The sequence below is a fragment of the Ambystoma mexicanum genome, chromosome 1p, assembly GCF_040938575.1.
Source record: "Ambystoma mexicanum isolate Mex_15411 chromosome 1p, UKY_AmexF1_1, whole genome shotgun sequence".
In the NCBI taxonomy this organism is placed as follows: domain Eukaryota; kingdom Metazoa; phylum Chordata; class Amphibia; order Caudata; family Ambystomatidae; genus Ambystoma; species Ambystoma mexicanum.
This window is the reverse complement of record NC_090921.1, coordinates 1,476,674,494-1,476,702,376: the sequence shown is the minus strand read 5'-3', so window position 1 is coordinate 1,476,702,376 and position 27,883 is coordinate 1,476,674,494. Positions and strand designations below refer to the sequence as shown.

The following is a 27,883-nucleotide window of genomic DNA, read 5'->3' as shown; positions in this document are numbered from 1 at the left end:
AGTGGCGACGCGGCTGCGCCTGCAGGGGATCCACGTCTATCCCTACCTGGACGATTGGCTCATCCGAGCAAGGACAAGAGAACTCGCCGTCGAGCACACAGCGCAGACCGTCCAGCTGCTCACGGATCTGGGATTTTCCATCAACTTCGCGAAATCCCATTTGGTTCTGTCGCAAGTCGCACTGTTCCTGGGAGCCAGGCTCGACACAGTGGCACGATTGGCCTCTCCATCGGAGGAAAGGACGTAGGCCATCCTGGGCAAGGTGAAACGTCTGTCGACCATGGACGTGGCCAGGGTGAGGTCCATCAAGTCCCTTCTCGGCATGATGTCCTCGTGCATCTACCTTGTGCGCCTGTGCAGGCTGCAGATGCGTCCACTGCAAGAGTTCCTCGACGCCCGTTGGATGCAAGCGGCGGGCAGCTTCGAAGACAGGATCTCGCTCAACGAGACCTTCTGCCAAGCGATCCGGTGGTGGGGCACCTGCGCGCATCTCACGGCGGGTATGGATTTCCAGACCCCGGCACATCGGGAGACGGTGACGACGGATGCCTCCCTGGAGGGATGGGGAGCGCACACCAGAGATCTCCACGCAAGAGGCCTTTGGCTCCCGGAGGAGAGGTCACTACACATCAACGTCCAGGAGCTCCGAGCCGTGTTCTGGGCCCTCAGGTCGTTCCTTCCGGCCCTCAAGGGCAAGATGGTGAGGATCTTCACCGGTAACACCACCACAATTTTCTACATCCGGAAGCAGGGAGGCACCAGATCCCCAGCCCTATCCAAGGAGGCCCAGGATCTGTGGCACTGGGCCGTCGCCCAAGGGATGTTTCTGGGACCCTTTCACCTGGCAGGAATAAAGAACACCTTTGCCGACTCGCTCAGCAGGGAGCTACACTTGTGCCACAAGTGGGAACTTCGACAGGATCAAGTGGATCTGCTATTCCAAAGATGGGGCAATCCCCAGATCAACTTATTCGCGACGGCAACGAACACCAAGTGCCAGAGGTTCGCCAGCAGGTTTCCCCAGCCGGGGAGCATGGCGATGCCTTCTCATTCCCCTGGGACGGCCTGTACCTCTATGCGTTCCCGCCATTGCCATTGCTGCTGGACTCATCAACCAACTCAGATGGTCCCGGTGCTGGATGATCCTCGTTGCACCGGCATTGCCGCGACAGATCTGGTTCCCGGACCTTCTGGACATGTCAGCGCCCCCCCCCCCGTCAAACTGCCGACGGACACTGATCTGATCTCTCTAGAGAAGGAGGCGCCATCCTCCACCACGACCCGGGGTCGCTGAACTTGCAGGCCTGGCTCCTGCAGCACTAGAGTTTGGAGGGTACGATATCCCGGCGGACTGCAAAGAGGTGCTTGCAAAGACCAGGGCATCCTCAACTCTCAAGTGCTATGGACACAAATGGAAAGAGGTTTTCTGTCTGGTGCCGGGCACAGAAGATTAACCCTCTGCGGATTACAGCCCCTCAAGTGCTGCCGTACTTGTTATCGCTGGCCAAGATTCATCTCCTCCCACTGCAACTAATCCAGAACAGGACTGCGAGACTTGTCCTTGGCCTCAAGCCCCGGGATCGTATCTCTCCAGCTCTGAAATCTCTCCACTGGCTCCCAGTGGATGCAAGGTTTAAATTCAAAACCCTCTGCATTGTCCACAAGGCTTTCTGGGGCCTGGGTCCAAAATACTTTCAGCTATCCCTCCACAAATACCTCCCCTCTCGAGCTCTTCGCTCCTCTACCTCCAACTCCCTCAGAGTCAGTCGTTTTTCTAAGAAATGAGCTGGGGTAGATCTCTGTCTTTGGCTGAGGCCTCCCTCTGGAACAGCCTCCCTGCCACTCTAAAACTTGAGGAGAACCATCTCCGGTTCCGGAAGCACCTCAAGAACTTCCTCTTTTCTTCTGCTTCGCTCCCCCTCTCCCCTGCTGATCTGTTCTCTCTTGGCAGGTGCACCTGGCCACCCTGTGTCTTTTGGGCCCAGTTACCTGCTCATCCTGCCACCCTCCCGCAATTCCTCCGGGCCACCCCTTGCACTGGGGTCTGTATCTGTACCCATGTTATTTATCTGTTTCTCCTCTGCTTCGCACTTTCCACCTCTCCCCCTTCCATGCACTTTTCCCCTCCCCCTCTCCCATGCACTTGCGCGTTCTCAATGTCACTGGGCCTAGTAAGATCGCTGTTTTGTTCTCCCCTGTTCCCCTCCCTTCCCTTGTCACGCTCTGAAACACTTGTGTACGAGCGCGATAGAAATAAAATATCAATCAATCATCCCTGTGGTCCCATCGCCTGATGAAGGGGTTCATGAAGGGCCTGTTCGATCGTTCCCGCCGGTGAAGGCTCCGGCCCCGGCGTGGGAGCTCAACGTGGTGCTGACCAGGCTCATGGGGCCACCATTCGAGCCTCTGCATTCGGGACAGTTGAAGTTCCTGTCATGGAAAACAGCGTTTCTTGTGGCCATCATCTGCGTATGACGAGTGGGAGAGATCCAGGCCCTCTCCTGCAAGCCCCCATACCTGACTTTCCACGAGACGAGGGTGGTGCTGAGGACGCACCCTGCTTCATGCCCAAGGTGCCGTCGGACTTCCATCTCAACGAGCCCTTGGTGTTACCCGTTTCCTTCCCGTCGCCTTCGTCGCCGGCCGAGAGGACTTTGCATTCGCTGGATGTAGCTACAGCCTTGAAGTTCTTCGTGGACCGCACGTAGAGTTTTCAGAAGACATCACAGCTGTTTGTGAACTTTGGACCTGTGAACCAAGGGAAGGCCCTCTCGAAGGCTTTCATTTCCAGATGGCTCTCCGGCTGCATCATGCACTGTCACCGGTTGGCAAACTGACCGTTGCCCGGCCGTCCGAGAGCCCATTTGGCCAGAGCGATCGCTGCTACCACGTTCGGCGTTCCTATCTGGTGTGCCCCTGCTGGACATCTGCTGGGCTGCAAAGTGGAGGTCGACGCACACCTCCACGAGATTCTACTGCATCGACCGGGATTCCAGGGAGGAGTCCAGAGTCGGCCAGGCAGTGCTGCGCAACCTGTTCTCCTGAAGGTGGGCCTGGTGAGGAGGTAAGAGATGCTTAATGTTGAGTTGATGAAATGCTTAATGTTGAGCCTTGCCACCTCCTGTGGTTGTGCATGTGTGTACTGCTATGTATTCATTATTCATGAGCATGTGAATCCATGCCAGACCCCATGCTGGAGAAGGAACATGTTACTTACCTGTAACTGTTGTTCTCCAGCATGGGTCTGGCATGGATTCACATGCGAACCCTCCCTCCTACCCCTCTGTGGCTCTTCACTTGGTCCTACTGCCACTTTACGTGCTACCAAATCCGAAGATGGCGGCCAGAGGAGCGTCTCAGGTAGAGGGCAGTCATTGGCTGGGGGCAGTATGACCCAGAGACCAGTGATTGGTTATTAGGAGAAAGACAGTTAAGAAACAAAACTGAAACTAATTTTTTCTTAACCGAGGATTCCCAGTCTGACGATGGGGAATATTCATGAGCATGTGAATCCATGGCAGACCCATGCTGGAGAACAACAGTTACAGGTAAGTAACTTGTTCCATCTCTGGAGGCCTACGATCTACCAGAAGTGAAGAGCATGTGCAAACTTGGTCCATCAGTGCAGGAAGGAAAGATCCAGAAGACAAGTCTCCTCTGTCTATGCTCCCAAGACTCTGGAACTTCCTCCCCATCAACATCAGACTCAACCCCTCACTTCTACAGTTCAGGAAAGAGCTCAAGACCCTCTTCTTCAAGGAAGGGCTCTTCAGTAACACCTAGGCCCACACCCTCCACTTCCCATACTACCTGAGACTGGGTGATCTGATCCCCACTGTTTCCTTTCTTGGTTGCATGTACATCCCTTGCTGACAAATTGCCTGCCTTACCCCCGTCCCCATTTGTTAGCTCGACTCTCTCCTTGTTTCTCTGCTCCCTTTACTGTGTTCCTCCCTCTATGATTGTAAAGCTCTCCGTTGCTTGTCGAAGCTAGGTCTGTGCTCAAAAAATACCCCACCAATAATAATAATTTTAGATTTCACCTTATTACAATCCTGGAGAAACCTATCAACAAGCACACCCAGATTTGTTCATGGACGTGTCCACTTTGCTTTACTAAATTGACTTAAGTTCCAATGCTTGTGAATTTTCTTTCCGAATACCGACTCGGGGCATTTATTGGATTTTCAGTGTTAGTTTTTGCATGCATTAATAAACCCTACCTTTAAAACCACTGAAAGCAGATATGTAGATTGTAGAACGGTCAAACATTGGAAAATATCAAAAATGTTCCTTATGCTTTTTTCTCAGTAAGAAAGTTTGGGTAAAGCAATTTAAAATGTTTGTTGCAGTTCTGAATACATGAAGATTATTTTCTAACCATATTTAGTTAGAATAGCCTCGCTTATTCCCAATGTTTCGTAATCTAGCAATATTATTATTAGTTTGCCACAAGATCTGTGAACTTGCCTAAAAGTAAGTTGGGGAATTTTCTCATGCCTCCCTTTTCCCCACAGTTGCATTTCTTCGAGTTTGCTATATTTATTGTTCTTAAGTTACAATATGCTTAACGCTGTTACATATTTTCTGCATTTGTTTGCAGGCATACCCAGCCACTGCTTTCACTGACAACCTGCCGACTGTCCTAGTTATCTGTGGTCCTGGAAACAATGGTGGCGATGGGCTTGTCTGTGCAAGACACTTGAAAATGTTTGTAAGTGTTTTCTGAGATTATCAATTTTACAGTTGCTTGAGAGGTACGTCCTGAATCATCGACCTGTTCTATGGTCTGCCCCATCCCATTCCATCCAAAATTTCAAAGCATTCATCAATAAGTTTATCGTCAATATTAAGTTCATTTAGCACAGAATCTTGGACGAATTTATAAATGAAGGAAAATATGCTTTGGAGAGAAGTGCACATTATGCTCACAATGATCTACCCATCCTGCATTGCTCCAACCCAGGTGAGATTTAAGGAAATCTTGCATGCAATTTTAGTGGTCAAAAAAGGATAAATATTAAAATCTTGTGTTAGTACGTAGAAATTGTGACTTTTCAGTTAAAAAAATAACATGGCATGGATGCAAATCTCCCCAAGTACAGCGCTGCAACACTAACAAGTCTGTTGCCACAGCAAGATATTTTCTCTTAAAATCCCTTTTGAAATGTACTGTATTTAAGAAATCCAAAGTGGTTTTGAGCTCCCAGTATTGTTTAATTGTCTTCTTTCTAAAGCGACTTTTACTGATAATCCCCTCGATATTGGTAAACTAGCACTGTAGATATTCTGATAACACTGTTTTAAAGTACTACATTTCAGTTCTGTCGTTCTCCCTGCTGTTCATACAGTTGGTATTTTAAGTAGCAGGCAATTTTGTTTCTTCAGATCAAACCAGATGGTGTAAATTATAATAAGAATCATGACAAATGGGCTGAGAAAAGTGTCCATATGCATGCTGTTCCCCAGGATGATGGTCCACTAAATTGTGCAATAATCCACCTCCATCAACGCGGTCCATGGGCAGGAGAGCAATGCAACATTGAAAGCCACTCAATATGTTGATTCTTTATTCCTGGCACTTCCATTCCACAGTTTATTTAAAGGTCCTTAAATATTCGTTATCAAATATAGCAAGTATCTATCTGATGGCTTAATTCCCGTCATAATGCAAGCATAATGCAGAGTTGTAAAGGTGAGATAGGAGGATCGATATATGGGGCTTAAAATGTGTGAGTGTCATGAATAATTTCCCTGTTTGACTCCGCTATGAAAAGGACCCTTTTAAAATATTCCACTGACATGTTCAGGTCCACTAAAATGTTAAATACTTTACAGTAGTTCCCTGTGCAAAGACTATCGTAAAATGCAATCATCTAAGAATCAAGAACAGAACTCAATTAAGAAATCAAAAAAAAGCAAGCCAGGGAAACTCCTTGCCCCTTTAAATATAAATGCCACAGAACCACAATACTTTGGATCACAATGTGGGTTCGACGGAGTGGCCGAAAACGGTGATAATGCAGTGGTAATTGAGCTACCAGTGCATTACAACTGCATTACTGCACCGCCAAACTATGGATTTGGAGGTAAGGTGGAGGAAAAACCTCTAGCAAAATGCTGGAGGTAATTCCACCAGTTACTGCAAAAAAACAGACATTTCGGCAGATTTACCACTGCCGGAACTACTGCTGATTGTAATTCCAACGAAATCTCAATGGTGTCCTGTAGACTTCATAAATGGGGACTAACACTGCCATACCGTTACTTGTAATCTGCAGGTAATTCCGCCAGACCAAAAGGCAGTAACGGTAAATCCGTTGGGTATCTCGCAGATTGACTTCCGAGATATCACCAAACTTATAATGAGCCCCTTTCACTGGTATGAAATCCATATTTAGTCCAGGCAAGTCGGCATTGCTGCTCTTTTATCTGTATGCACTACATTAATGGAGTTTTGTTAATTTCTCTAGGGATATGAGCCAGCCATTTTCTACCCCAAACGCCCAAGTATGCCACTGTTTGAAGGTTTGACCACTCAGTGTCAAAAAATGGACATCCCGTTCCTGTCGGAGTTTCCAGAAGAGGTATGTTGTTATGGAATGTGTATAACGTAGATGTAGAGTGCTTTCCGCACATCTGAAGTGTATTTGTGAATGACTTGGAAGACTAGATTTAAAAAAAAAAATGTGTTTATTTATAAATCAGCGCACAGGCAAACAAATGCATTAACAATGATTAAATCTCACAAATATATCAGACAGAAGAGTCCCGACCCCCCACCCCCAAGTTCCCGAGTCAGCGACAGTACATGCTTCTTTCGGCCTGAGCAGGCAGGGAGCCCCCTCCCATCGTATAGAGGGCTTGAGCGATCAAGCGTGGTTTGAAGGTCAGGGCCGGGTAGTTCCGGTCATAGTCCAAGACTGGGGCCCAAATGTCGGTAAATCGGTGGAACAGTCCCGCTTTGGCTGCCGTGACTTTTTCTGCTATCAGAATGTCCCATAGTTTAAGCCACCAAAGGGTCATCAAGGGTCCTTCCGCGGACTTCAAGGTGCGAGCCACTGTGATTTTGGCAGCCAGCAGGAATTGGTAGATCAGTGCCGCTCTCCTCCCCGTTCTCGGATATGAGTCTGGGAGTGGGATCCCCAGGAGGACCTGCTCGGGCGTTAAAGGGATTTCAACTTGGGTGATATCTCGAATGGTGGCCAGGCATTGGGTCCAAAACTCCCTCACTCTAGGGCATGTCCACCACATGTGGAAGTAGGAACCTGGGTAGCCACATAGGCGCCAGCAGTGGGGGTCCAAGGCCCGCTGAAAGTGATGGAGGCCTAGGGGGGGGGGTAGTACCAACGCAGCAGGAGTTTATGGGCGCATTCCCGGTTGGTAATGCACCGAGATGCTGTGCGTTTTCTAGTCCAAACGTCTATCCATGTGTGGTCCTCGATCGCATGACCCAGGTCCGACTCCCATTGGGCCATGTAGGAGGGCCTGGAGTGGAGGGGATCATCCTGCAGTAGTTTGTAGAGGGCCGAGATCTTTCCCCAGGCTGGCAAGTCCTTTAACATGAGCTCCAACGGGGTCAGGGGTCTTGTTGCGGCAGCCCGAGTTTGGGGGTGAGAGCACCAGTGCCTCAGTTGGGCATAGGTAAATCTGTCTGCCTCTGTTAGCTGGAAGGACGATTTACAGCGCTCAAAGGTGAGGGAGGCGCCCCCTTCAAAGAGCTGCTCCAGTGTTTCGAGGCCACCTGCCAACCAGTTCCTAAAGTTCTGCGGGCGAGCTCCCGGGGTGAAGGCGGGGTTGAGAAAAATTGGGGAGGATGCACTGAAGTCTCCAGGGATGCCTCAACTTCTGCGGTCCCACTCCCATGCCTTTATCGACTGCCTCGTGGCGGTCAGCACCCCTGGCCAGGTGCAGCGTAGCGCGGTAGGAATGAACGGGAGGAAGCGGAGTGGGAGAGGGAGGCGAGATTGTTCAATCTCTACCCATTTCGGGCATCCGGAGGCGAGATCCCATGCTTGAAATTGGGCCAGCTGCGCTGCAATTTGGTATTTCTGAAGGTCCGTCACCCCCAACCCTCCCAGTCTCGTGCTGGCCATCATCGTTCTCCGAGGGATCTGTGATTTCTTGCCCTTCCAGATAAAGCCAATGATTTTCCTTTGGAGCCGTTGCAAAGGGGGAAGGGGGATTGTGTTTGGGAGGGCAGCGCACACGTAGAGGAAGCGGGAAGGAGGTTAATTTTGCTTGTCGTTATATGCCCCAGCAGCGAAATCTCCGGTGTCTGCCAGCGGGCCAGGTCGTTTTCAATTCAACCAAGAGTGGGGGGAAGTTGGCCTGGTAGACCTTCGCGGGGTCAGCGGGGATCTGGACCCCCAGGTATGGGATCGCCTGGGTGCTCCATTGAAACGGGCTGAGGATCTCTAGGGCTTCTCTTTCGCCTGGGGGCAGGCCCACTCCAAGGACAGTCGATTTGTGGAAATTAATAGCGAAACCCGAGACCCTCCCGAACGCCCGGATTTCCGCCAGGACCGCCCTCATGGAGTCTTTGATATTTGTGATGGTCAGCAGCACATCGGTCGCGTACAGGGCAATTTTGTGTTGGGTAATGCCGATCCTCGGGCCAGAGATCAGGGGATCCCGGCGAACTCACTGGGCTAACGGTTCCATGGCCAAGGCGAAGAGCAAGGGGGATAGAGGACATCCCTGTCGCTTACCGCATGTGAGAGGAGTCAGGTCCGACAGGCGGCCATTGACTCTCAGCCGGGTCCTCAGGGCCTGGTAGTTCGCTAGGGTCATCCGCATGAAAGTTGGTCCAAAGCCAAAGGCCGCTATGGCGAGGGACAGATATGGCCAGTCCACTTTATCGAAGGCTTTAGTTGCGTCTGGAGCAATCGGGGCTAGTTGCTGAGAGTCCCGACTGGCGACCTCTAATAGGTCTAGAGCCCTGCGAATGTTGTCCTTCGTTGATCTGTGGAAGATAAACCCCGTCTGGTCCGGGTCTATAATGCTCGGGAGGACGGGCAAGGCGGTTGGCCAGGACCTTGGAGTAGATGTTGGCATCCAAGTTCAACAAGGAGATGGGTCTGTACGAGCTATTCTCCAGGGGGTCCTTTCCAGGCTTAAGAATCAAAACAGTAATGGACTCCTGCATCGATGGGGTGACTGTGCCAGAAGCAGCAAACGTGTTGAAGAGGAAAGTCAGAGGATCCACCAATTGAGGGCGGAAGAGTTTGTAGAAGCGTGTGGAGTCCCAGTCTGGGCCTGGAGCCCTCGGCTTTAGGCTTTTAATGGCCTCCTCCACTTCCTCATTAGTGATGGGGGACTCCAGTCCCTCCCTCGCCTCTGGTTTGAGAAGCGGAAGCGAAGCCTCCTGAATGTAGGAGTGCTGCTCATCTGGGTCCCGTGGGACTGCAGTCATTATTCCCGACTGGTGGGCGATCGCCATCTGTAGTTTTTCGTCCTCGTGTGGTGGGTCCTCCCTTGTGCGTCGCGTAGGCCCTGGATGAAGTTTCTGCTCTTCTCAGCCAGTTTACTGACCAGTAGTTTGTTAACCTTATTGTTGTGGGCGTAATACCATTGCTTGGTCCTGGTCCCGAGGGGAGCCCGAACGCAAGGGCGGCCCCGGAGTCAGTAGGAGCCGGGAGGAGGCTGCAGGGCCGGGGGCAAGGCGGCGCGCCCGCCATTTTGAAATCGTGCGGGGTCGCAGTCGGTGGGTCTTCTTGCTGCGTTTATCTGGAGAGTGACTGCGTTTCGTGCCCAAATTACCGCCGCATGTGCCCCCCAGGGTCCGCTACCTGGACTGGTCGATTAAGTGCTCCGACCATAGCGGGAACCAAAAGGATTCAGTCTTTGCTGCGGTCCCATATGGAGGCCATCACAGGAGCTGCCACATCGTTGGCACTCCAGGCCACGCCGCCCGGAAGACTAGATTTAAGTGTGCTTGGGTAGCTTTTTAGAAGTGGTGTGTTATCTGCGCTTGGAGACATGCAAATGACAGCAGAGCGTGGTATAAAACCTAAAAACATACCATCTGTGAAGTAGTCTGAGAATACAATATTGTGTTTGCCGAACACGCATATCTGCAGAGAATCTAGTGTAACGGGTTCTATTTCATCTTTTAGGCTGCTAGCCGGCCAACTCACCATAATCTCTCAAGGCAGCATCCCAATTCCATATCTACCTCTCCCAGGAGGATGCCAGACCCCTAGGTAATTCTTGAGTCTCTTCCTCGTTCTTGCTCTCTTTTGCGTTTGAGCAGTTGAGTGACGCCATCATGGAACAGTGTGTGATGTAATCTGCTTACCCCTTATGCGAGTTGATGCGGGCCAGTTGTAAGGAATATATGCTCCTGGTAATAGGCATGTTTCTGTTTCTTTGCTAATCCAGATGCCTCATTTGATTTAAGATGTGGATGCTTAGTGGATAGCGAATAATAGAGGGCGCAAGGCTGTGAGATGATGAGGACGACAATGTGGTAAGTAAAGTTAAGGCATTTGTCAGGAATGGTGGCCCCATTCGCTGAGCATCCCAGCGGAGTGCATAGGGTTCGATAAAGAGTGAGTTACTGTCTACTGGCCCAACAGAGGGACTAACGAGCAACTTTGGATTCGAGAAATAGGATTCAACTATACTCATTTATTCTAAAATGCCAATATCCATCGTTATGTTTGGGTGAATTGGATAACAGGGTAAGGAATCTTGAAAAATGAAACTGAAAGGAACAACTACAGTTTAATTGAGGACCTACCTCCTCAAAGTCAAATAAGTCAATGGGGATTTGAGAGTCCCCTGCTTTTCTTTCATTCTTGGTTTGGGTCTCTCTTGTTCGCTGTAGTTTTATCTGCACTGATGTTGCTGTATTCAGGATGCAGAGCCTTTTTTGGGAGGTCCTCCTACGGCCAGACTCGTGTCTGGAATTTTTTTTAGGTTTTGCCACACCACATTCGGACCATACTTCTTAAGAGTGCACTGGGCCCAGGGATCTTTGGGCGCGTGTCCTAAAATATGGACAGGTGGCACATCCACAGCTGTTGCTAGCACAGGCGGAAAAAGTGTTTTTTCTGTATCCCCTTTACTATCCATTTCAACATCATGTATTGTTTCTCTTTTCTCTACCACTTATCTCTTCTTCCTCGACGTTCTACAATGATGTGGCCCACTTCACTTACTTGGCTTACTTTCTTTCTCCTCTGGGTGATTCTGGCTTCTCACCCTTCTGGAAGCTATCCTTTTTCTGAGCTAAGGCATTTCTAATTCTGTTCTCTTTTACATCTGTTTTGCCCTTTAATGCCCCTTTCCTCTTCACTCCCTTATGCCTCTCCTCCTTTGTATTCTTTCTTTTTTCGTTCTTATATTTTATCTACTTTCTCATTTACTTCTGTTCCCTTCTATTACATACTCTGGCCTTCCCGCTCCTTACTCCTCCACTGTTCCTTTCCACTGTCTCTGGTTTCTTTCTCTGGCTTCTTTCTCTCTCCACCTCCTCCGTTCCCTCTGACTTGCTCCACTCAGTTACTCTCCATTCCATCGTTCTTCTCTCTGGCTCGTGCCAATTCTTCACTCTTTTCCTTCTCTGTTCTGTCCTGTTCGCACCCCATCCTTACTCTGGCTCTGGTACACGCTCTCTCGCCCCCGATCTTGCATCTGTTAACATGTCACCATCATAGCCACACCAGATTGGTTTTCTCAAGACTTTTATGGGGCAATGGACCTGCCGTCTGTGCCCATGAACCAGCAACTCTGGCCCGCTTTGGTGCATGATCCTGGCCCGCTAGGATTGATTTGACAAATTCAAGCTTCTGACAGAGCTGTAGCTTTTTTGATGTGGCTTCGGATATTGAAAGAGTGGAGAGGCTAGAAAACAGGGATGTCAGTTCAAGACTTTTCCCTCACTCTTAGTAGTGGATCAGCCGTGATGTATGCTCAATATATCTGTAAATTAGGTTTTGATTCAGAGGTATTGTGTATTTCTGTGGATAAGTTTTTTTTTTTAAATATGGCGAAGATGAGACTATGGAGGATGTTCACAGATACAGTGAGACCAGGGGAGATAATCAGCTGTTTGACTCAATGGATTTTAAAATAATAGTCAAAAGTACAGGAAGTGTGCACAGGAAACCTATCTCCTTCCCATAGAGATTACACAAACAAGCCCAAAGGTTGAACTTGCACTTTGGCAATGGTTGCTATTTTTTCTTCAAACAATACTTTTGAAGTATTGGGGGTAAACATTTTTTACACATAGTAAAATTTTATTTTAACCCTTCAAATACCAATGTATTATATGGGAAAATATCCATACAGGGTGACATGGGGAATGCCTCTTTCATAATAATTTACATCTACGTCCCTCCAGGTATATTCACACCAGGGATTTGGTGAACAACTTTGGACATTTTTGACAGCTGGGGAGTGTATAATCCAAGAGACAGTCATATCGATAGGGGATCTTAATGCAAAGTACCCAGCAGAGATACATAAAGAACATGACAAAAACGTATCTTGCCCACTTCGCAAGGGCAAGTTTACTTGGATGGACAAGCATTCACGGTGTAACCGCTGCTTGCCCCTCGATCACAAAGAGGAGGGTTGCACGGCTTGTCGGCTTCTGAAGCCAAAGACTCTAAAAGACCGTAGGGTCAAGAGGTGGGCGGCCTACACTATGTCGAAGGCCGATTCTTCACCCGCCGCTGCTACCACCGACAGTGACGAGGAACGTGATAACACGACCTCCGCTACGGAAGTCGTACACCCCTCTAAAGAGCGCTCGCGCTCTTCGTCGTCTGTCCCCGGCCCCGACGGGCTCGGCTCACGCCCTGCTTATGGGGATGAACACCCCGGCGACACTGACGCACACGATACCACACATAAGCACACAACCCATAGCTCTTCTTCGTCGGAGACGAAGAAAGCATCAGCGCCCAAGGAGATGCAGGTTCCACCGGCGGCCTCCTCGGACCGTTCAGGTTCGAAGCCCCTTTCGCAGCCGCGACCAGCGACTGGGCTTTCGGCAAATAAGGGCGAAGCCCCCAAACCATCGTCCAGCGCGCACCAGCAGAGAGCGCACGCCGCCGTAGAACGATCGACACCCGTAACGTCGAAACCACAGCCCTCCGCTGACAAACGAGTCGCAGAGAGCTTGTCGAGGATCGTTGTAGCCGACGCCCAGAAGCGTACGCCGAAAGACACGTCGAGCGCTACGCAGAGGTCGAAAGACACGCCGAAAAAGCCCGAAGAAAGACAGGGACTACCCCCTTCAGTCGAGGGGAACCCCAGCACACCGGAAGGCTTTTCTGAAGGCGACAGAACACTTTCCTCGACGTTATGGGAGAGGTCGAGCCGTTTACAGCTAGATGACACTAATTTTCCCCCGCTAGACCGCTCGGGGGTATCCCATGAGACCATGGAAAGGCTCCATCTCTGCATGGAGAGAATGGAGAGGTTTATGAAGACCCAGAACCCTCCCACTCCCAAGAGAACAAGAGAAGGGCCAAATATCCGAGACTAGTCAATCCCCAGCAGGACACAGCCTCAGACTTCCATAATGTGTATGACCTCACTGGTCAGGAACAATACTTGGAGGAGGAGGATGAATTTGTGGACGATGAAGAGGGACAGAACCAGGAGGAAGGTCTGGAAGACAGCTCAGACATGGTAGGAGAAGGCTTCGGAGAAAATCCAGAAGAAGTACCTTCTCATCCCTGGCAGTCCCCATCAGTATATTCGGACACTGATGTCCTGAACCTAAATCCTCCTGACAATTCACCTGTTAGAAACACATCTCCCATTGACGATCAGCCCACATTCAATGCCCTGTTGCGCAGAGCAGCAGCACATTTCGAACTGGACACTGGGGAGATCTCTCCTGAAATAGACTTTGTGGAAAGAGTAATTAAGGAGAAACCCCCAGTCAGCCAGACCATTCCCCTCCTCGCTTCAGTGAAGAGAAGAATCATCCCTTCGCTATCCACACCCGCACTAATCAGAGGAGTTAATCCAAGAATTGAAAAACTTTTCACTCCTTCACCCTCAGACCCGCTGTACATCAGGGGACATTCCATTCCGGATTCCCTTGTAGTAACTAATACAAGGAAGAGGGCAGGGGTGCCGCTGTCCACCAGCGAGGCACCACCTGACAAGGAGGGCAAGACGTTCTATGCCCTTGCAAAGAGAGTCACATCCTCGGCTGCCTTTTCGTCAAGAATTGCGAACAACAATTCTTTGCTAGCTAGCTACGCGGACGCGCAGTGGGCCAAACTGCGCAAAGACGCCGAAGAAGCGCCAGAACCACTACGTATACGCCTGCTATCAACTATTGGCGAAGGAACCCAGGTCAACCAGAGTATTGTAAAGAACTCTCTGGATGCTGCAGAGACAGCGGGACGTTCCCTGGTTCAGGGAATACTCCTAAAACGCCATGTATGGCTGCGCAACTCAGGGTTCAAACCGGAGACACAGGCGTCTTTAATAAATAAACATGTTGAAAACTCAAACCTCTTCGGGAAAGCGGTGGATGAGGCACTGGAGATGGCTAAAAAAGAGTTTGATACTATCAAAACTCTTGACCAGATCTCTAAGCCCACTACCAGACGCGGCTATGGCAACAAACGCTTTTTTCGTGGCCAACGCCAACAGCAGAATCAGCAGCAACAGTACCCTGCCACCAATTACCAGACCAATAGTGGGCAGTACAGCCAAAGAGGCCAGCGCCGGGGCAAAGGGAGAGGTCGGGGGTCCACCCCCAGAGGCTCCCAAGCCCCCAACAACACCAAGTGACGCGAAGATTCGCGTCCCCTCCCATGCAACACCGGTCGGGGGCCGGATAACATCCTTTCTTCCAGCATGGGAGGGAATAACGTCAGACCGCTGGGTACTTTCCACCGTAGCCAACGGATACTGCATCGAATTCAACAGTTCCCCAACATACAGACCCCCGAGGGGACGACGCATGACACCCGAACACCTTGCCATCCTTCTCCAAGAAGTACAACAACTGCTGGAAAAATGAGCCATAGAGGTCGTGCCTCTATCTCAGGTAACGGAAGGTATTTATTCAGTGTACTTCCTTGTACCCAAAAAGGATCTAACCATGCGCCCTGTATTAGATCTGCGCCCAGCGAACAAGTTTATCAAACCCCAGAAGTTTCGTATGGTGACCTTACAGGAAGTGATCCCACTGCTATCACAGGGAGATTACATGACAACATTGGACATGAAAGATGCATACTTTCATATTTTAATGTTGCCAGCGCACAGAAGATACCTCCGGTTCATGATAGAGGGCAAACACTACCAGTTCAGAGTGCTACCCTTCGGCACAGCATCAGCACCAAGGGTATTCACGAAGGTACTGGCAGTGGCAGCGGCCCACCTGCGCAGGTTGTCCATCCCAGTTTACCCTTACCTCGACGACTGGCTCATAACAGGGGATTCTTACGAAACATGCTTCTCCAATACCCAAAAGACTGTAGACCTTTTGTTCCAGTTGGGCTTCTCCATCAACGAAAAGAAGTCCAGCCTAGACCCCAGCCAAGTCAAACAATTCCTAGGGGCTCTAATTCAAACAAAGGACGGCCTCGTCTTCCCCTCCAACGACAGGGTCCAAAACATGCTGTTTCAGATCCCTCAATATGTGACCGGTCGAGAGGTGACGTTACTCAAAGCAATGCGCTTTCTAGGCATGATGGCGTTGTGTATTTATTTGGTACCTCACGCGCGCCTGCGCATGCGCCCTATGCAAGAGTGGCTCAACAGCCAGTGGTGTCAGGCCAGCGGACTATGGGACGATCTAGTAGTGGTCTCGCAGGCCTTGGTTCTCTCGCTACGGTGGTGGACAAAGGATAACCTGGAAAGAGGGAAACCCTTTGCCACTCCCGTGGCAGAAGCCACTCTAACCACAGACGCATCCCTCACAGGATGGGGGGCTCACCTATCCCATCAGACTGCTCACGGAGTGTGGACTCCGAACGTAGCATCCAAGCACATAAATCTACTGGAGCTACTAGCTGTGTTCAAGGCGCTAAAAGCCTTCCAGGAACACCTACAGGGCAAGACTGTGTTGGTCCTTATAGACAGCACCACAGCCATGTACTACATCAACAAGCAGGGGGGCACCCACTCTCCAGGACTGTCCAAAATGGCCCAAAATATATGGAAGTGAGCTCTCAAACAAAACATGTTCCTACTGTCACAACATGTACCAGGGGAACTCAATCTGCCGCAGACAAACTCAGCAGAGATTTCCCCCTGCCCGAAGAGTACGAATGGTGACTGCACGAAGACATAGTCTTCGACGTCTTCACACAATGGGGATTCCCAGAAATAGACCTATTTGCAACCCTGGAGAACTCACAATGCCTAAGTTACGCCTCCAGGTACCCCCAGAACCAATCCAAGGGGAACGGTCTGTCGATGCAATGGTCAGGGAAATTTGTTTACGCTTTTCCCCCGACTCCCCTTCTCAACAAGGTGGTGCACAAGATGCACCAGGAACAAGTGACCATGATACTGGTGGCCCCAATGTGGGCCCGACAGCCATGGTTCGCTCACTTGATGGCGATGTCTCTACCTCCCCCAATGAAACTCCCCTGCCCGTACAACATGCTGTCAAAAGACAAGGGCAGGACTCTGCACCCATGCCCCCAGAACATGAACTTAGCAGCTTGGCTCCTGAGATCATACAATTCGGACATCTACAGCTCCCGCAGAGATGCATGGACATCCTCAGGGAAGCCAGAAAACCTAACACTCGCCACTGCTATTCTAGCAAGTGGAAGAGATTTGTCATCTGGTGCAGAGGAAAAAGCATCAACCCGATTGACTGCTCTCCCGCACATATTGTTCTATACCTGACCCACTTATTGGATTCAGGTCTAGTGTTCAATTCCATTAAAGTCCACCTAGCGGCACTTTCTGCATACACCACTTCCCAACTCAAGGTGTCGTGGTGGAAGATCCCTGTTATAAAGGCCTTCATGGAGGGAGTAAAGAGAATACACCCCCCGGTAGCTGACCCAGCTCCCGGATGGGACCTTAACGTGGTACTTACCAGACTCATGGGTTCACCATTCGAACCCATGCACAAAGCATCTCTTAAAGACCTCACTCTGAAGACTGCTTTTTTAATAGCTATCACCTCCATCAGGAGAGTAAGCGAACTACAGGCTCTTTCTGTTCTAGACCCCTTCGTTACAGTTCACAGAGATAAGGTGGTTCTACGCACGCACCCAAGGTTTGCTCCGAAATTCATCTCGAAATTCCACGTAAACCAGTCTATAGAACTGCCAACGTTCTTTCAAAATCCTTCCAACTTGGGAGAAAAAACTCTGCACACACTAGATGTGCGCAGAGCGGTCATGTTCTACATGGAAAGAACCAGATCACTGAGGAAGACTAATCAGTTCTACGTCTCGGTGGCAGCAGGAACAGAAGGGGATGCAGTTTCAAAGTCCACTATTTCTAGATGGATTGTTCAATGCATCACTCTCTGCTATACTCTTGCTAAGAGAGAACTGCCCTTTAAGCCAAGAGCACACTCTATTCGAGGCACGGGGGCGTCCATAGCATTCATTGCAAATGTTCCCCTTGAGGCCATCTGCAAAGCGGCTACCTGGAGTTCTGTGCACACCTTTACAAAACACTACTGTCTAGATGCACACTCGAGATCTGACTCCCAGGTGGGACAGGCAGTATTAAGACATCTTTTCTCTAGTGTTCCTTCTCATAACCCACCGCCAACTCCGGGTACTGCTCGCTAGTCTATGCACAGCATGTGATTCTAAGCAGATTAACAAACATCAGAAGACAATGCATTACTTACCGTAAAAGCATTTCTGATGGTTGTATCTGCTTAGATTCACATGCGCCCACCCTTCCTTCCTGCTCGGATGGAAGGAACATAGACTTCCTTTTATATCTCTCTTTTCTGTACTCACTCACGTCTAGAAGGCTCCCTCAGGGCAGAAAAATACAAACCGAGGGACCTCGACGCGTGAGGGATTGTGGGTACAATGCACGTCACTATAGGGATAGTATTTCAGACACGCCTTGTCGACGTCCCTTTTCGACTACGAAAAACAAAATGCAATACTCCGCAGTGACCACTGGATGTCGGACCTATGCACAGCATGTGAATCTAAGCAGATGCAACCATCAGAAATGCTTTTACGGTAAGTAATGCATTGTCATTCTTCTAACTAGTACATACAGATCTAACTGTTCCAGGTAATCAAATATGTGGGATGAACTATAAGCTTAATGACTCTAAGGCAGCCTAACTTTGAGATACGTGAGAAGGCACAAGAAGATGAGGATAAAGGACAGACCTTTTTAGGAACTATGGACTACCATAATCATTACTAAGTTTCTCACAGTGAAGTCTCAAATCAAGATTCAAAGATCTCCTTGGAATGAACAACCGATTTTGAAAAAGAAAGTTGAGGTCAGAAGAACAATTTGCCATATTTTGCATAATTTGTAAATTATGCAAAATATGCAGTCTCAAATGTAAGGCTCCTTTTATAAATTCACCCAAATTATACATAAAGGGACATCCTCAGAATAAAAAAGGACATTGCTTCCTTAATAGACCTTATAGGATACTCCTAAAATGTTTTTTTTTAAATGTATTTATTGGGTTCATCTTTCTGAACTTTTACCCACATTTATTCAGTGCATGTCAAAATCTCAAGGATACACAAAAAAAGAAAAAATAGATAATTAGGCTACAATCCATAATATAAAAATTCATCAAACTGTAACATCCTCTCTATGTTTGTTGCTCAGGTTTGTGAAGGGCAGGCCCCCCTGACCCTTTCTGTTGTGTCTTGTTGTGGGTTGCAACCCACGTTATGTAGAAGGCGCGACTACCGTCTTCGCACCAGAGTTTATTAAAGAAGCTACATCTATCTACGCCGTGTGGTCTTTATTTGAATATGCCATTATTACAACTGTGCGTACAGTAATCTCGCACAACGAGATTCAACAAAAACCTTCCGATAAAAACATAAACAATCAGATACTTTCATAATTCCATCCCCTTACGTAAACATAGATAGACATAAAAGCCATCACATAATTCACTACCGCAATTGTCAAAGATGCGTATCAGCCACTTTATACAATTTCAGTGCATTTTTCTCTAGTTGGTAGTAAATACTGTGATTTTGAAGTTATCAAAAAAAGTCAAACAAGAGGAGACTTCCAAGATGGCCGCTGGGGCAGGGAGACATATGCGAGACTCGCTCCTGCCGGGCCCATCAGCAGCACCATACTAAGCCATGAACCGGAGGGTTTCTGCTCCTTCATTGAGCAACCGTCCGTCCCTAGAGACACCGGACCGGTTAGGGAACCGAATTCCCCGAGACCAGATCTCCAGCGGCACAGTGGGAGCGGAGCGCCCCTCCCCCACCGCGGCTACGACACCTCCAGTGCGGCCCAGTGGCAAGGGAAGCCGCGAGTCATGGCCCGCGGGGACAGAGCGGAGCATAACAGTCGGCTCCGTATTGGGGCGGCGGCGGCGAGTGATTGGGCCATCACGATCGGGAGAGGAGCCGGGACCGTTCACCAGCAATGCCGACATCACTGCCCCCCGACCTCCTCCAACGTGGATTGACTGAGCTCGCTCCAGGGAGGGCGAATGCGGAGGCGGCGGGAGATCCAAGCCGGGATCCCAGCGCCGCAGAGCCCAGCTGGGCGAAATTGACGTCGGCGGCCCCAGAGGACGAGTCAGGCAGACCCCGGATCCCACGGACAGCGCGGAGGATGTGGGGAGAAGGCAGAGACCCAGCGCAGGACACGACCACGCGCTGGGACTACGAGGCGGGGGACAGCTGCAGCAGCCGGTGGATAGGCAGGTGAGAGGCCTCCCCGCTCCCCCCCCGCCCCCGCGGCCCCAGTTGGACAGTGTAAGGACCCAGCAATCATACGCTGGGGGGACACCCACAAGCCCCATATAATAACAAAAGAAGCTGGGCAATAAAAAACGCTGGGCACATCCAGTCCCAATGTAGGAAGACCCCTCCCCCACCAACGTCCTTTGCACCGACATACGGCCAGGAAAGGGGCAACGAAAACGGAAAGGAGGGAAAAGACTTTTGCTCCCCGTCACCTTTAAACAGCAGAGAGGCACCTATGCCAAAGACCCTGCCCAAGGGGATAGAAATAAGCAAGTGTCTGGGTCCATTACCTCTCCTGCAAAACCCAACTCAGAGGAGATACCTCTAAACTCAGAAGGAGACTCCTGGAGGCGCTACTCTAGGGGACGTAGCGCAGAGCAGCCACCCCGTAAGAACTAGGAAGACCCCTAGGAAAAAAGGGGGTAGAGTAACATAGAGGGGCCAATGTCCAAAGCAAAAGGGAAAGGTGGAGCTGCCCAGCAGAACCCACAGCAGTCTGCCAAACAAGACTCCGGTTTACTACAGATGTGGGCATCGGACACCCCAGTGACAACCAGAGGTTGATCGCAGGAAGACCCTTTTGCACATACAACAGATCCGAGTCACACCACCTCTGGCACCCAACCCCCGTCAAAAGACGATATGCATGCGTGGTTTGCAGAACTACAGGACAAGCTCATGTCGACAGTACAGGACTAATTCGCAGCCATCAAAAACGACATGAAACAGGCAATCCAGGAAGTGAAACATGATATAGCCAACCTGGAAGAAAGGACAGACCCCCTCGAAAAAATTGTCCAGAATGTAGAAGACGAGGCCCTACAGAATAGCGAAACACAAGAGCACTTAGTGCGTTTAACCCACAATCTGGAAATCCAATGTGAGAAAACAGGTCCCGCAGATCGAACATTTGCATAAAAAATATGCCTGAATCGGTCTTGGACAAGGACCTAAAGAGAGCAGTGCAAGAAGTATTCAGGGATATCATAGAAGCACGAGAACCGGAAGACATTGGGATAGACCGTATCCACAGAGTGGGCCCTAGACGCGCAGGGGCACCAGGAGAAAGACCCAGAGATGTGCTAGCAGCTATATCCTCGTATCCGCAAAAAGAACTCATTCTACAGAGAGCTAGGCAGCTGGATCAAATCAGGATGAACGGGGTAGACATCCAGCTCTATCAGGATCTGTCAGCCGTAACACTCCTAAAGAGGAGAAAAATGGCCCTACTGATAAGGGAACTGGTCGCGAAAGAAATAAAATACAAATGGACATCCCCATTCGGGCTGTTGTTCGACTGGGAAGGAAAACAAAGGAGGATGACCATCTGGGAGGAGGGGCTACACATTATGGACATCCAGGCAGAGGAGGCACCGACCGGGGCTGAAAGGACAAAAGGGGAACAACAAAAGAGGCCAAGGGGGTGGGAAATGGTCCGCCAAAAGAAGAAAAGGAATGGGAGAGGGAATTACAAGCCTACCGCAAATGAATAGAGGTTCCAATTCTGCAATATATGGAAGGGGTACGGTTTCCATCCGTGGTACGCGGAACGGTACCCAGTGAAGGGATCGTGAATATTGGACTAATTATGCCCGGCGAGGACCAAGAACGACTCGCATCAAGGCCTGAGGAAGGTGCGGGGTTTAGGACCCCCCGCAAAGTTAGCCTCGGGTGCACAGAGGGCAGGGAGCGATAGGCGGAACGCCAGAGCTACCATAGTGCCCCGGCCCTCCTCGGGTGCAATGTTGGAATATGGTTCATGGTTGGGGACAGTTGGGGAGGTGGTCAAAGGGAATGGGGGGGGGATTATCCGGAAGAGTGTGGGGGCCGTAGCACCAGGACTATTAGGGCAGCCCACAGGGGCCGGCTGAAATGGGGAAGATAAGAATCCTGACTCTGAATGTTAGGGGCCTGAACTCCCCTGTGAAAAGAAAAAAGGTAGAGAATATGCTCTGGAAGGAAAAGGCAGATCTGCTCCTGTTCCAAAAAACTCACATCAGAGCGCAGGATAAGGGGAAGATTCGCCTCAGAGGTTACAATGTATTAGCGCAATCAAACGCAAATGAGAAACTAGCAGGGGTGATGATAGCAACAAAGGGGGGAATGTAAGTAATTCTGATTGACAGACGGACAAGGAAGGAAGATACGCATTTGCCAATATCAAATTAAATAATGCCACGCTAACTCTGGCATCTATTTATGCTCCAAACACAGGCCAAGATGGCTTCCTGCGGGATACAATGGGAAAGTTGGAGGGGTATGTGAAAGGCGAGCTATTAATAGGGGGGGATTTTAATATGGCCTGGTGCCCTCTGATAGACAGAGTGCGGAGGGAACCTACCACCAGGGCGTCCCCTCCGAACGCCTCAAAAAGAGGATGGAAGGCATGGCACTTTGTGATGCATAGAGGGAGCATGAAGGTCAAAACAAGGGATATACTTGCTACTCGCACGTACATAACACAATGTCGAGGATTGACTACTTTTGGGTGTCGGCAGGGATCCTGGGTAAGGTACAAGGGATGGAGCTGGGCCCCATATCACTGTCAGATCACGCACCACTCTGGCTGGAACTTACGACTCCAGGGACAGAGGGAGGCCTTTGGCGATGGAGGCTGCTGCAGGATCTAATATCAGACCCAGTGATGGGAGACACCATAAGGGATAAAATTACAGAATTCTTTTATCATAATGACACAGGGGATGTCCCCTTGGGCACAATGTGGGAAGCGTTCAAGGCAGTAATCAGGGGCCACATGATCGCCCTGAAAGCAAAAAGGGACAAACAAAGGCTTCAATAGGAAAGAGAAATGGAACAGAAAATGTCACAAATTCGAAATGAACTTGTGACAACCCCCACCAGAAACTTAAAAAGGGCACTGAAACACATGCAAGGGCAACTAGAAAACCTTTGTAACAAAAAGGCAGAGAGATCCCTCCTATATCTAAAGCAGAGATACTACATCAAAGCCAACAAGGCGGATCGATATTTAGCAAGACAACTCTCTGCGAAGCAAAAGACTATGACCATCCGGAACATTAAAAACACACAAGGAGCTACGCTAACGCACACCAAAGATATTGGTGAGACATTTAGGGCATTCTACCAGAAACTTTACACAACAGAACACCCGGATGAGGCAGGTCAGGAAAGATTCCTGGTGTCAATCTCTATTCCAAAAATATCGGAAGAAGCCAAAACGGCACTAGATGCCCAGATAGCGGATCATGAAGTTAAGAAGGCTATAAAAGATCTCTCGCTCAACAAAGCCTCATTCTACAAAAAATAGGAAGACATCCTAACCCCAATCCTTACCAGATTGCTAAACTCCTTCAAAGACAGTGGGAATGTAACCCCATTCATGAACGAGGCAAAGGTATTAGTATTCCATAAACAAGGGAAAGACCCATCCCTCCCAGGCTCATATAGACCCATTGCCCTGATAAATTTAGACTCAGATTTATACTAGAATCCTGGCTGCCAGACTCTCCCCGCTTCTTCCCTCCCTAATAAACACAGATCAATCGGGATTCATCCCGGGGAGGCAGACCCATGATACCCTAAGGAGGCTAATACACCTGATAGAAAAAATAAACTTTTCCCACACCCCAGCAGTGCTACTATCACTGGATGCCGAAAAGGCTTTTGACTGGTTAGAATGGTCTATTCTCTTTAAAACCTTGGAATACATGGGCTTTGGGAAACAATATATTGACGTGGTCAAAGCCAACTATTCCTCCCCTTCGATCAGGATAGCAGTAAATGGGGAAGTCACGGAAAGGGTAGAGATCAGTAGGGGAACGAAACAGGGCTGCCCGCTCTCTCCACTCCTTTACGCACTATTCTTGGAACCGTTCTAATCAAAATAAGGGAATCGAGCCAAATTAGGGGGATTGAGATGGCGGGCAGACAACATAAGGTGATAGCCTACGCTGACGATATGCTCTTAGCACTTGAGGACCCAACACACACCTTGCCCTGTGCCATAAAGTTGCTAGAATCATTTGGGGGCCATCGGGTCTAAAAATTAACAAGAATAAATCGGAAATCCTACATTTAGCTGGGAGTAGAGATTCACTAGACGGGGTGGCAGGACTACAAGGCCTAAAAATAGCAGAGGAAGGCATTAAATATCTGGGCATAACACGTACACACAAAGTAGATGCCCTATACAAAAGGAACTACCCCCCACTACTAACCAAATTAAAAAGAGATCTAGAACGGTGGTCCCCGCTAAATATCTCTTGGTGGGGTAGAATCCAGTCGGTGAAAATGAACACTCTTCCTAAACTGTTGTATTACTTTCAGGCCCTCCCGATAACTATCCCGAACTCATTCTTCAAAACACTGGCAAAGTCAATCTCATCATTCATTTGGAAAGGGAAACCCCCAAGAGTAGCCAGAACAGTTCTCATATCAGAGAGGGGGGACTAGCACTCCCACATTTTAGAAACTACTACCATGCGGCGCAACTATGGATTCTGAAAGAATGGCTAGGGGACGATCAGCGAACGATCTGGGTATCACAGGATAGGGCGGTCACAAGAACTCCTCTGGAGGATCTTTTATGGAAACCTAAGCATCATAGACACCCAAACTTGCATATCAGCGAGATCATGAAAGCCACATTGAATGCATGGGACGAGCAGACGCGGACAGGAAAGCTAACCACGGCAACCGCCCCCTTTACTCCGATATTCAGGAACCAACATTTCCCACCAGGTCTAGAGCACCGCGCTTTAGAAAACTGGGAAGGGGCAGGATGCAGGAAAATATGGGAAATGTTAGTGGACAAGGAAGTGAGATCATTCGCTGAATGCAAGACATTATGGAACCTCACAAACGTGGACAGGTACAAATACGAACAGCTCCGACACTGGCTAACAACGCCTGAAATAACACAGGCGGCGACAAGGAAACGGACTGCCTTTGAAAAATTCCTTCTCACTAATTCAGGAGACAAGAAATTAGTCTCCGCCCTATACAACTTCATAAACACTCAGGAAGAGGAACTAAAATGGGCATACATGAAAAAATGGCAAAGGACACTGGGAGAAGACGTCACGACCCAACAGTGGCAATCATTATGGGCGGACATCCCCAAACTGACCAGAGCAGCCCAGACCAGGGAAATGTGGATTAAGATAGTCACAGAATGGCACTACACACCAGAGAGGCTCAATAACATGTATCCACAAACGTCAAACAGCTGTTGGAGGGGCTGTACAGACCCTGGCACTTGGAGACACATCTCGTGGGACTGCCAAGGAGTCAAAAGCTTCTGGACAGAAGTGATTTCGGAAATTAAAAAGTTATTACCAGAGGCGGACCGACTCGAGGACAAAGTGTGGCTCTGTGGACTGAAAGGGCAACTATCCAGAAAATATTCCAGGGCGCAATGGAGAAGTTTCATGGGCCTGGTCATGGCGGCTTGGGTCACAATAGCGCAGAACTGGAAGAAAAAAGATCCACCGCTAATATTCACAGGGCTACAAAAGGTCTGGTTGCAAATGACCATGGAAAAGATCACGCATAATCTTCAAGGTACACAGGACTCCTTCATGAAGGAATGTGGGGGAGTAGTTGAATACCTATAATCAGATTATATGGAACAATGGTGCCCACATAACATCAGAATTACGGACATATTCACCTCATAGTCGATCAAGAGAACAATAGAACATTGAGATCTCTTCCGGATGGGGGCGGGCAGGGGAGGAGGAAGGGGGGTGTTTGGGGAGGGGGAATTGTTGATTACATGTAGCCGGTTTCGTTTGAGAAAAATAATAAAAATAAGTTTAAAAAAAATAAAAGTCAAACAAAAGATACCTTAAAATCTCTGTTGTGTTCAGGCAGAATCTACAGTTAAAATCAAATGCACAGTCCTTTGATCTAGACCCCAAGAGATCTCGAGTGGGAAGAAGATTCAATCTAATTTCGGAAGGACGTTAAAAGCTTTTGTCTCATGTTCAAAGTTCTCTAATACTTTATACTTGCCGCAAACAAAATAAGCCCAAATCCAATCTGCTACCCATATTTTTGTTTTTGCTTTTTCTGAATTAGTCGGCAGTAAATCTAAAGAGATGTCTGAATCAGTCATAATCTGCAAACATTCTTTCTTCCAGCCTTCAATTAGTGAGTATGTAGCATTATACATGGCATTCTTTAGTCTACTAAAACGAGAGCCAACATCTGCCAGCCAGCATTTCCTGAAGAAGAGTAGTCGTTTCCATTTTATAATTGCAGACAATGGGATTAGGCCCAGCTTGTATCGAATTAGAGGCATAGGGGTTGGAGTCAAAACATGCTTCCAAAAAAATGCCTTCTAAATATTGCCAATTGATTGCTTTGTAGTTATTAAAATTTTCCGCTCCACATAGGTACTACTTTTTGTTTGAAAAATAACAGGGGAGGACATAGCTGATAAGTACCTTATTTCCTCTGTAGAATCGAGGTTTGAGCTACTAGAGTAGTTATTTTCAATATTAACTTCTCTATACAGGGAGAATCCCCTCTTTTGCTGTTATAACATATGCCTAAATAACAATATGCTTGTACCACTACTAGTGGCTTTGAGTTCAGCGACCAGTTCAAAGCTCTCAAATTACCTCTCCTGTTGGTTTTTATTTACATTACTTTTGACTTTGAAATATTAATAGTCAAACTATTTATTTGGGCATACAAGGAGAGCGCAACCAATTGACGCTGAAGACTGTTGTTCGGTCCATCAGCACCAAAACGTCTGCGATTGGGAAGCCTGTTTCCATCTAAGAGCCTCATCGAAGGGCCTTCTACCCGCACCTGTCTGGGCTGTCCGGGGTTTACAGCAGCTTGGCCGGACTCTATGCCACTTCTACCCTGATGTTCCCTTTCTGCCGTGTTCATCATTGGCACGCCTTTGACGCTATGCTGCTACACCTTTCTTCACATAGCTAAGAAAGGGCCTGATCCCCTTCCCGCTGGTTCACCCCCTTTCTGCCCCCTACTCATGCAAGATATGCTCACTGCCACAGCGCTACTGTTCATTTTGGATCGCCCCATACCTGGATCACTGTACATTACAGCATTTGACATTAACCTTACAGGACTATCACTGTTCTGTGCTCCTGGTCTGGAAATATACATTAAATTAACACCAGTTCTCTTTTTTCTGTCAAAATGTCACACGACAGTTCAGCCAAATCCCAAACGACCTCTGTGTGTGTTAAGTTGCAGGCACTACCCTTTCCCATTGAAAGGCTGGCAGCTAGGAAATAGCATGCATTCACAATACCACACACAAATACCAGCAGGTGTCGACCCTCCCATCATGGCCTCATGCTAAGGATAGGAAGGAACCCATGTTGAGTCCCCTACCCCCCTGTCTATTTGTTCTTCACTACGATTACTCACCAAGCTTTCTGTTTACCCTGCCAGTGATTTATCTGTTACGGACCCTGTGTTATTTACGTGACATGCTAACACAGCTGAAAAAACAGTATTTAAAGAGCTAAAGATTGTAAGCAAGCCAGCGAGCACTAGGGCAACATATGATGTTGCCTTTCTCCACTCAAATGCTTTGTTGATGCTAAATAAATGCATCAATGTGACTGTTATTCTGTGAGGTGTCTCATTCTTTATATTCTAGGCGGGAGAACCTTTAGGAGGGGCTCACAGCTTTACTCCAATTTGCACCTTTTAGCACTGGCATCATGCCTATTTTTTCCCCCTGCTGATACACTACATGTGCATTGCTCAGAAAGGCTGGGCCACCAGTTCTGTCGTCCTACCTCTGCCTTTGGGACTTATTTACTGTATACCTGCCTATTGTTGCCCATGCGTCTTTCCCTCTTGCTCACCCAGCTCAGTGGTGTCTTGCCTTGTTGCTGCTTATTTGATGTACCCCACCCCCCTCTTCATGTTGATGGGACTTTGCGTCTTTGCACACTTCATAATGTGCCTGGGAGCCCTTCATCCTTTCCTCTAGTATTCTCTTGACTCTTTTAATTCTC

General features: G+C 48.8%; 1 protein-coding gene across 1 annotated transcript in view; it reads left to right on the top strand.

Moving 5' to 3' along the window:
* NAXE (NAD(P)HX epimerase) overlaps window positions 1–27,883 on the top strand; it is a 312,071-nt gene that overhangs the window by 149,133 nt on the left and 135,055 nt on the right. The window contains exons 3-4 of the mRNA XM_069607143.1: window positions 4,604–4,714; window positions 6,474–6,587. Coding sequence (XP_069463244.1) covers window positions 4,604–4,714; window positions 6,474–6,587 — 225 coding nt within the window. The remainder of the gene's footprint in view (window positions 1–4,603; window positions 4,715–6,473; window positions 6,588–27,883) is intronic.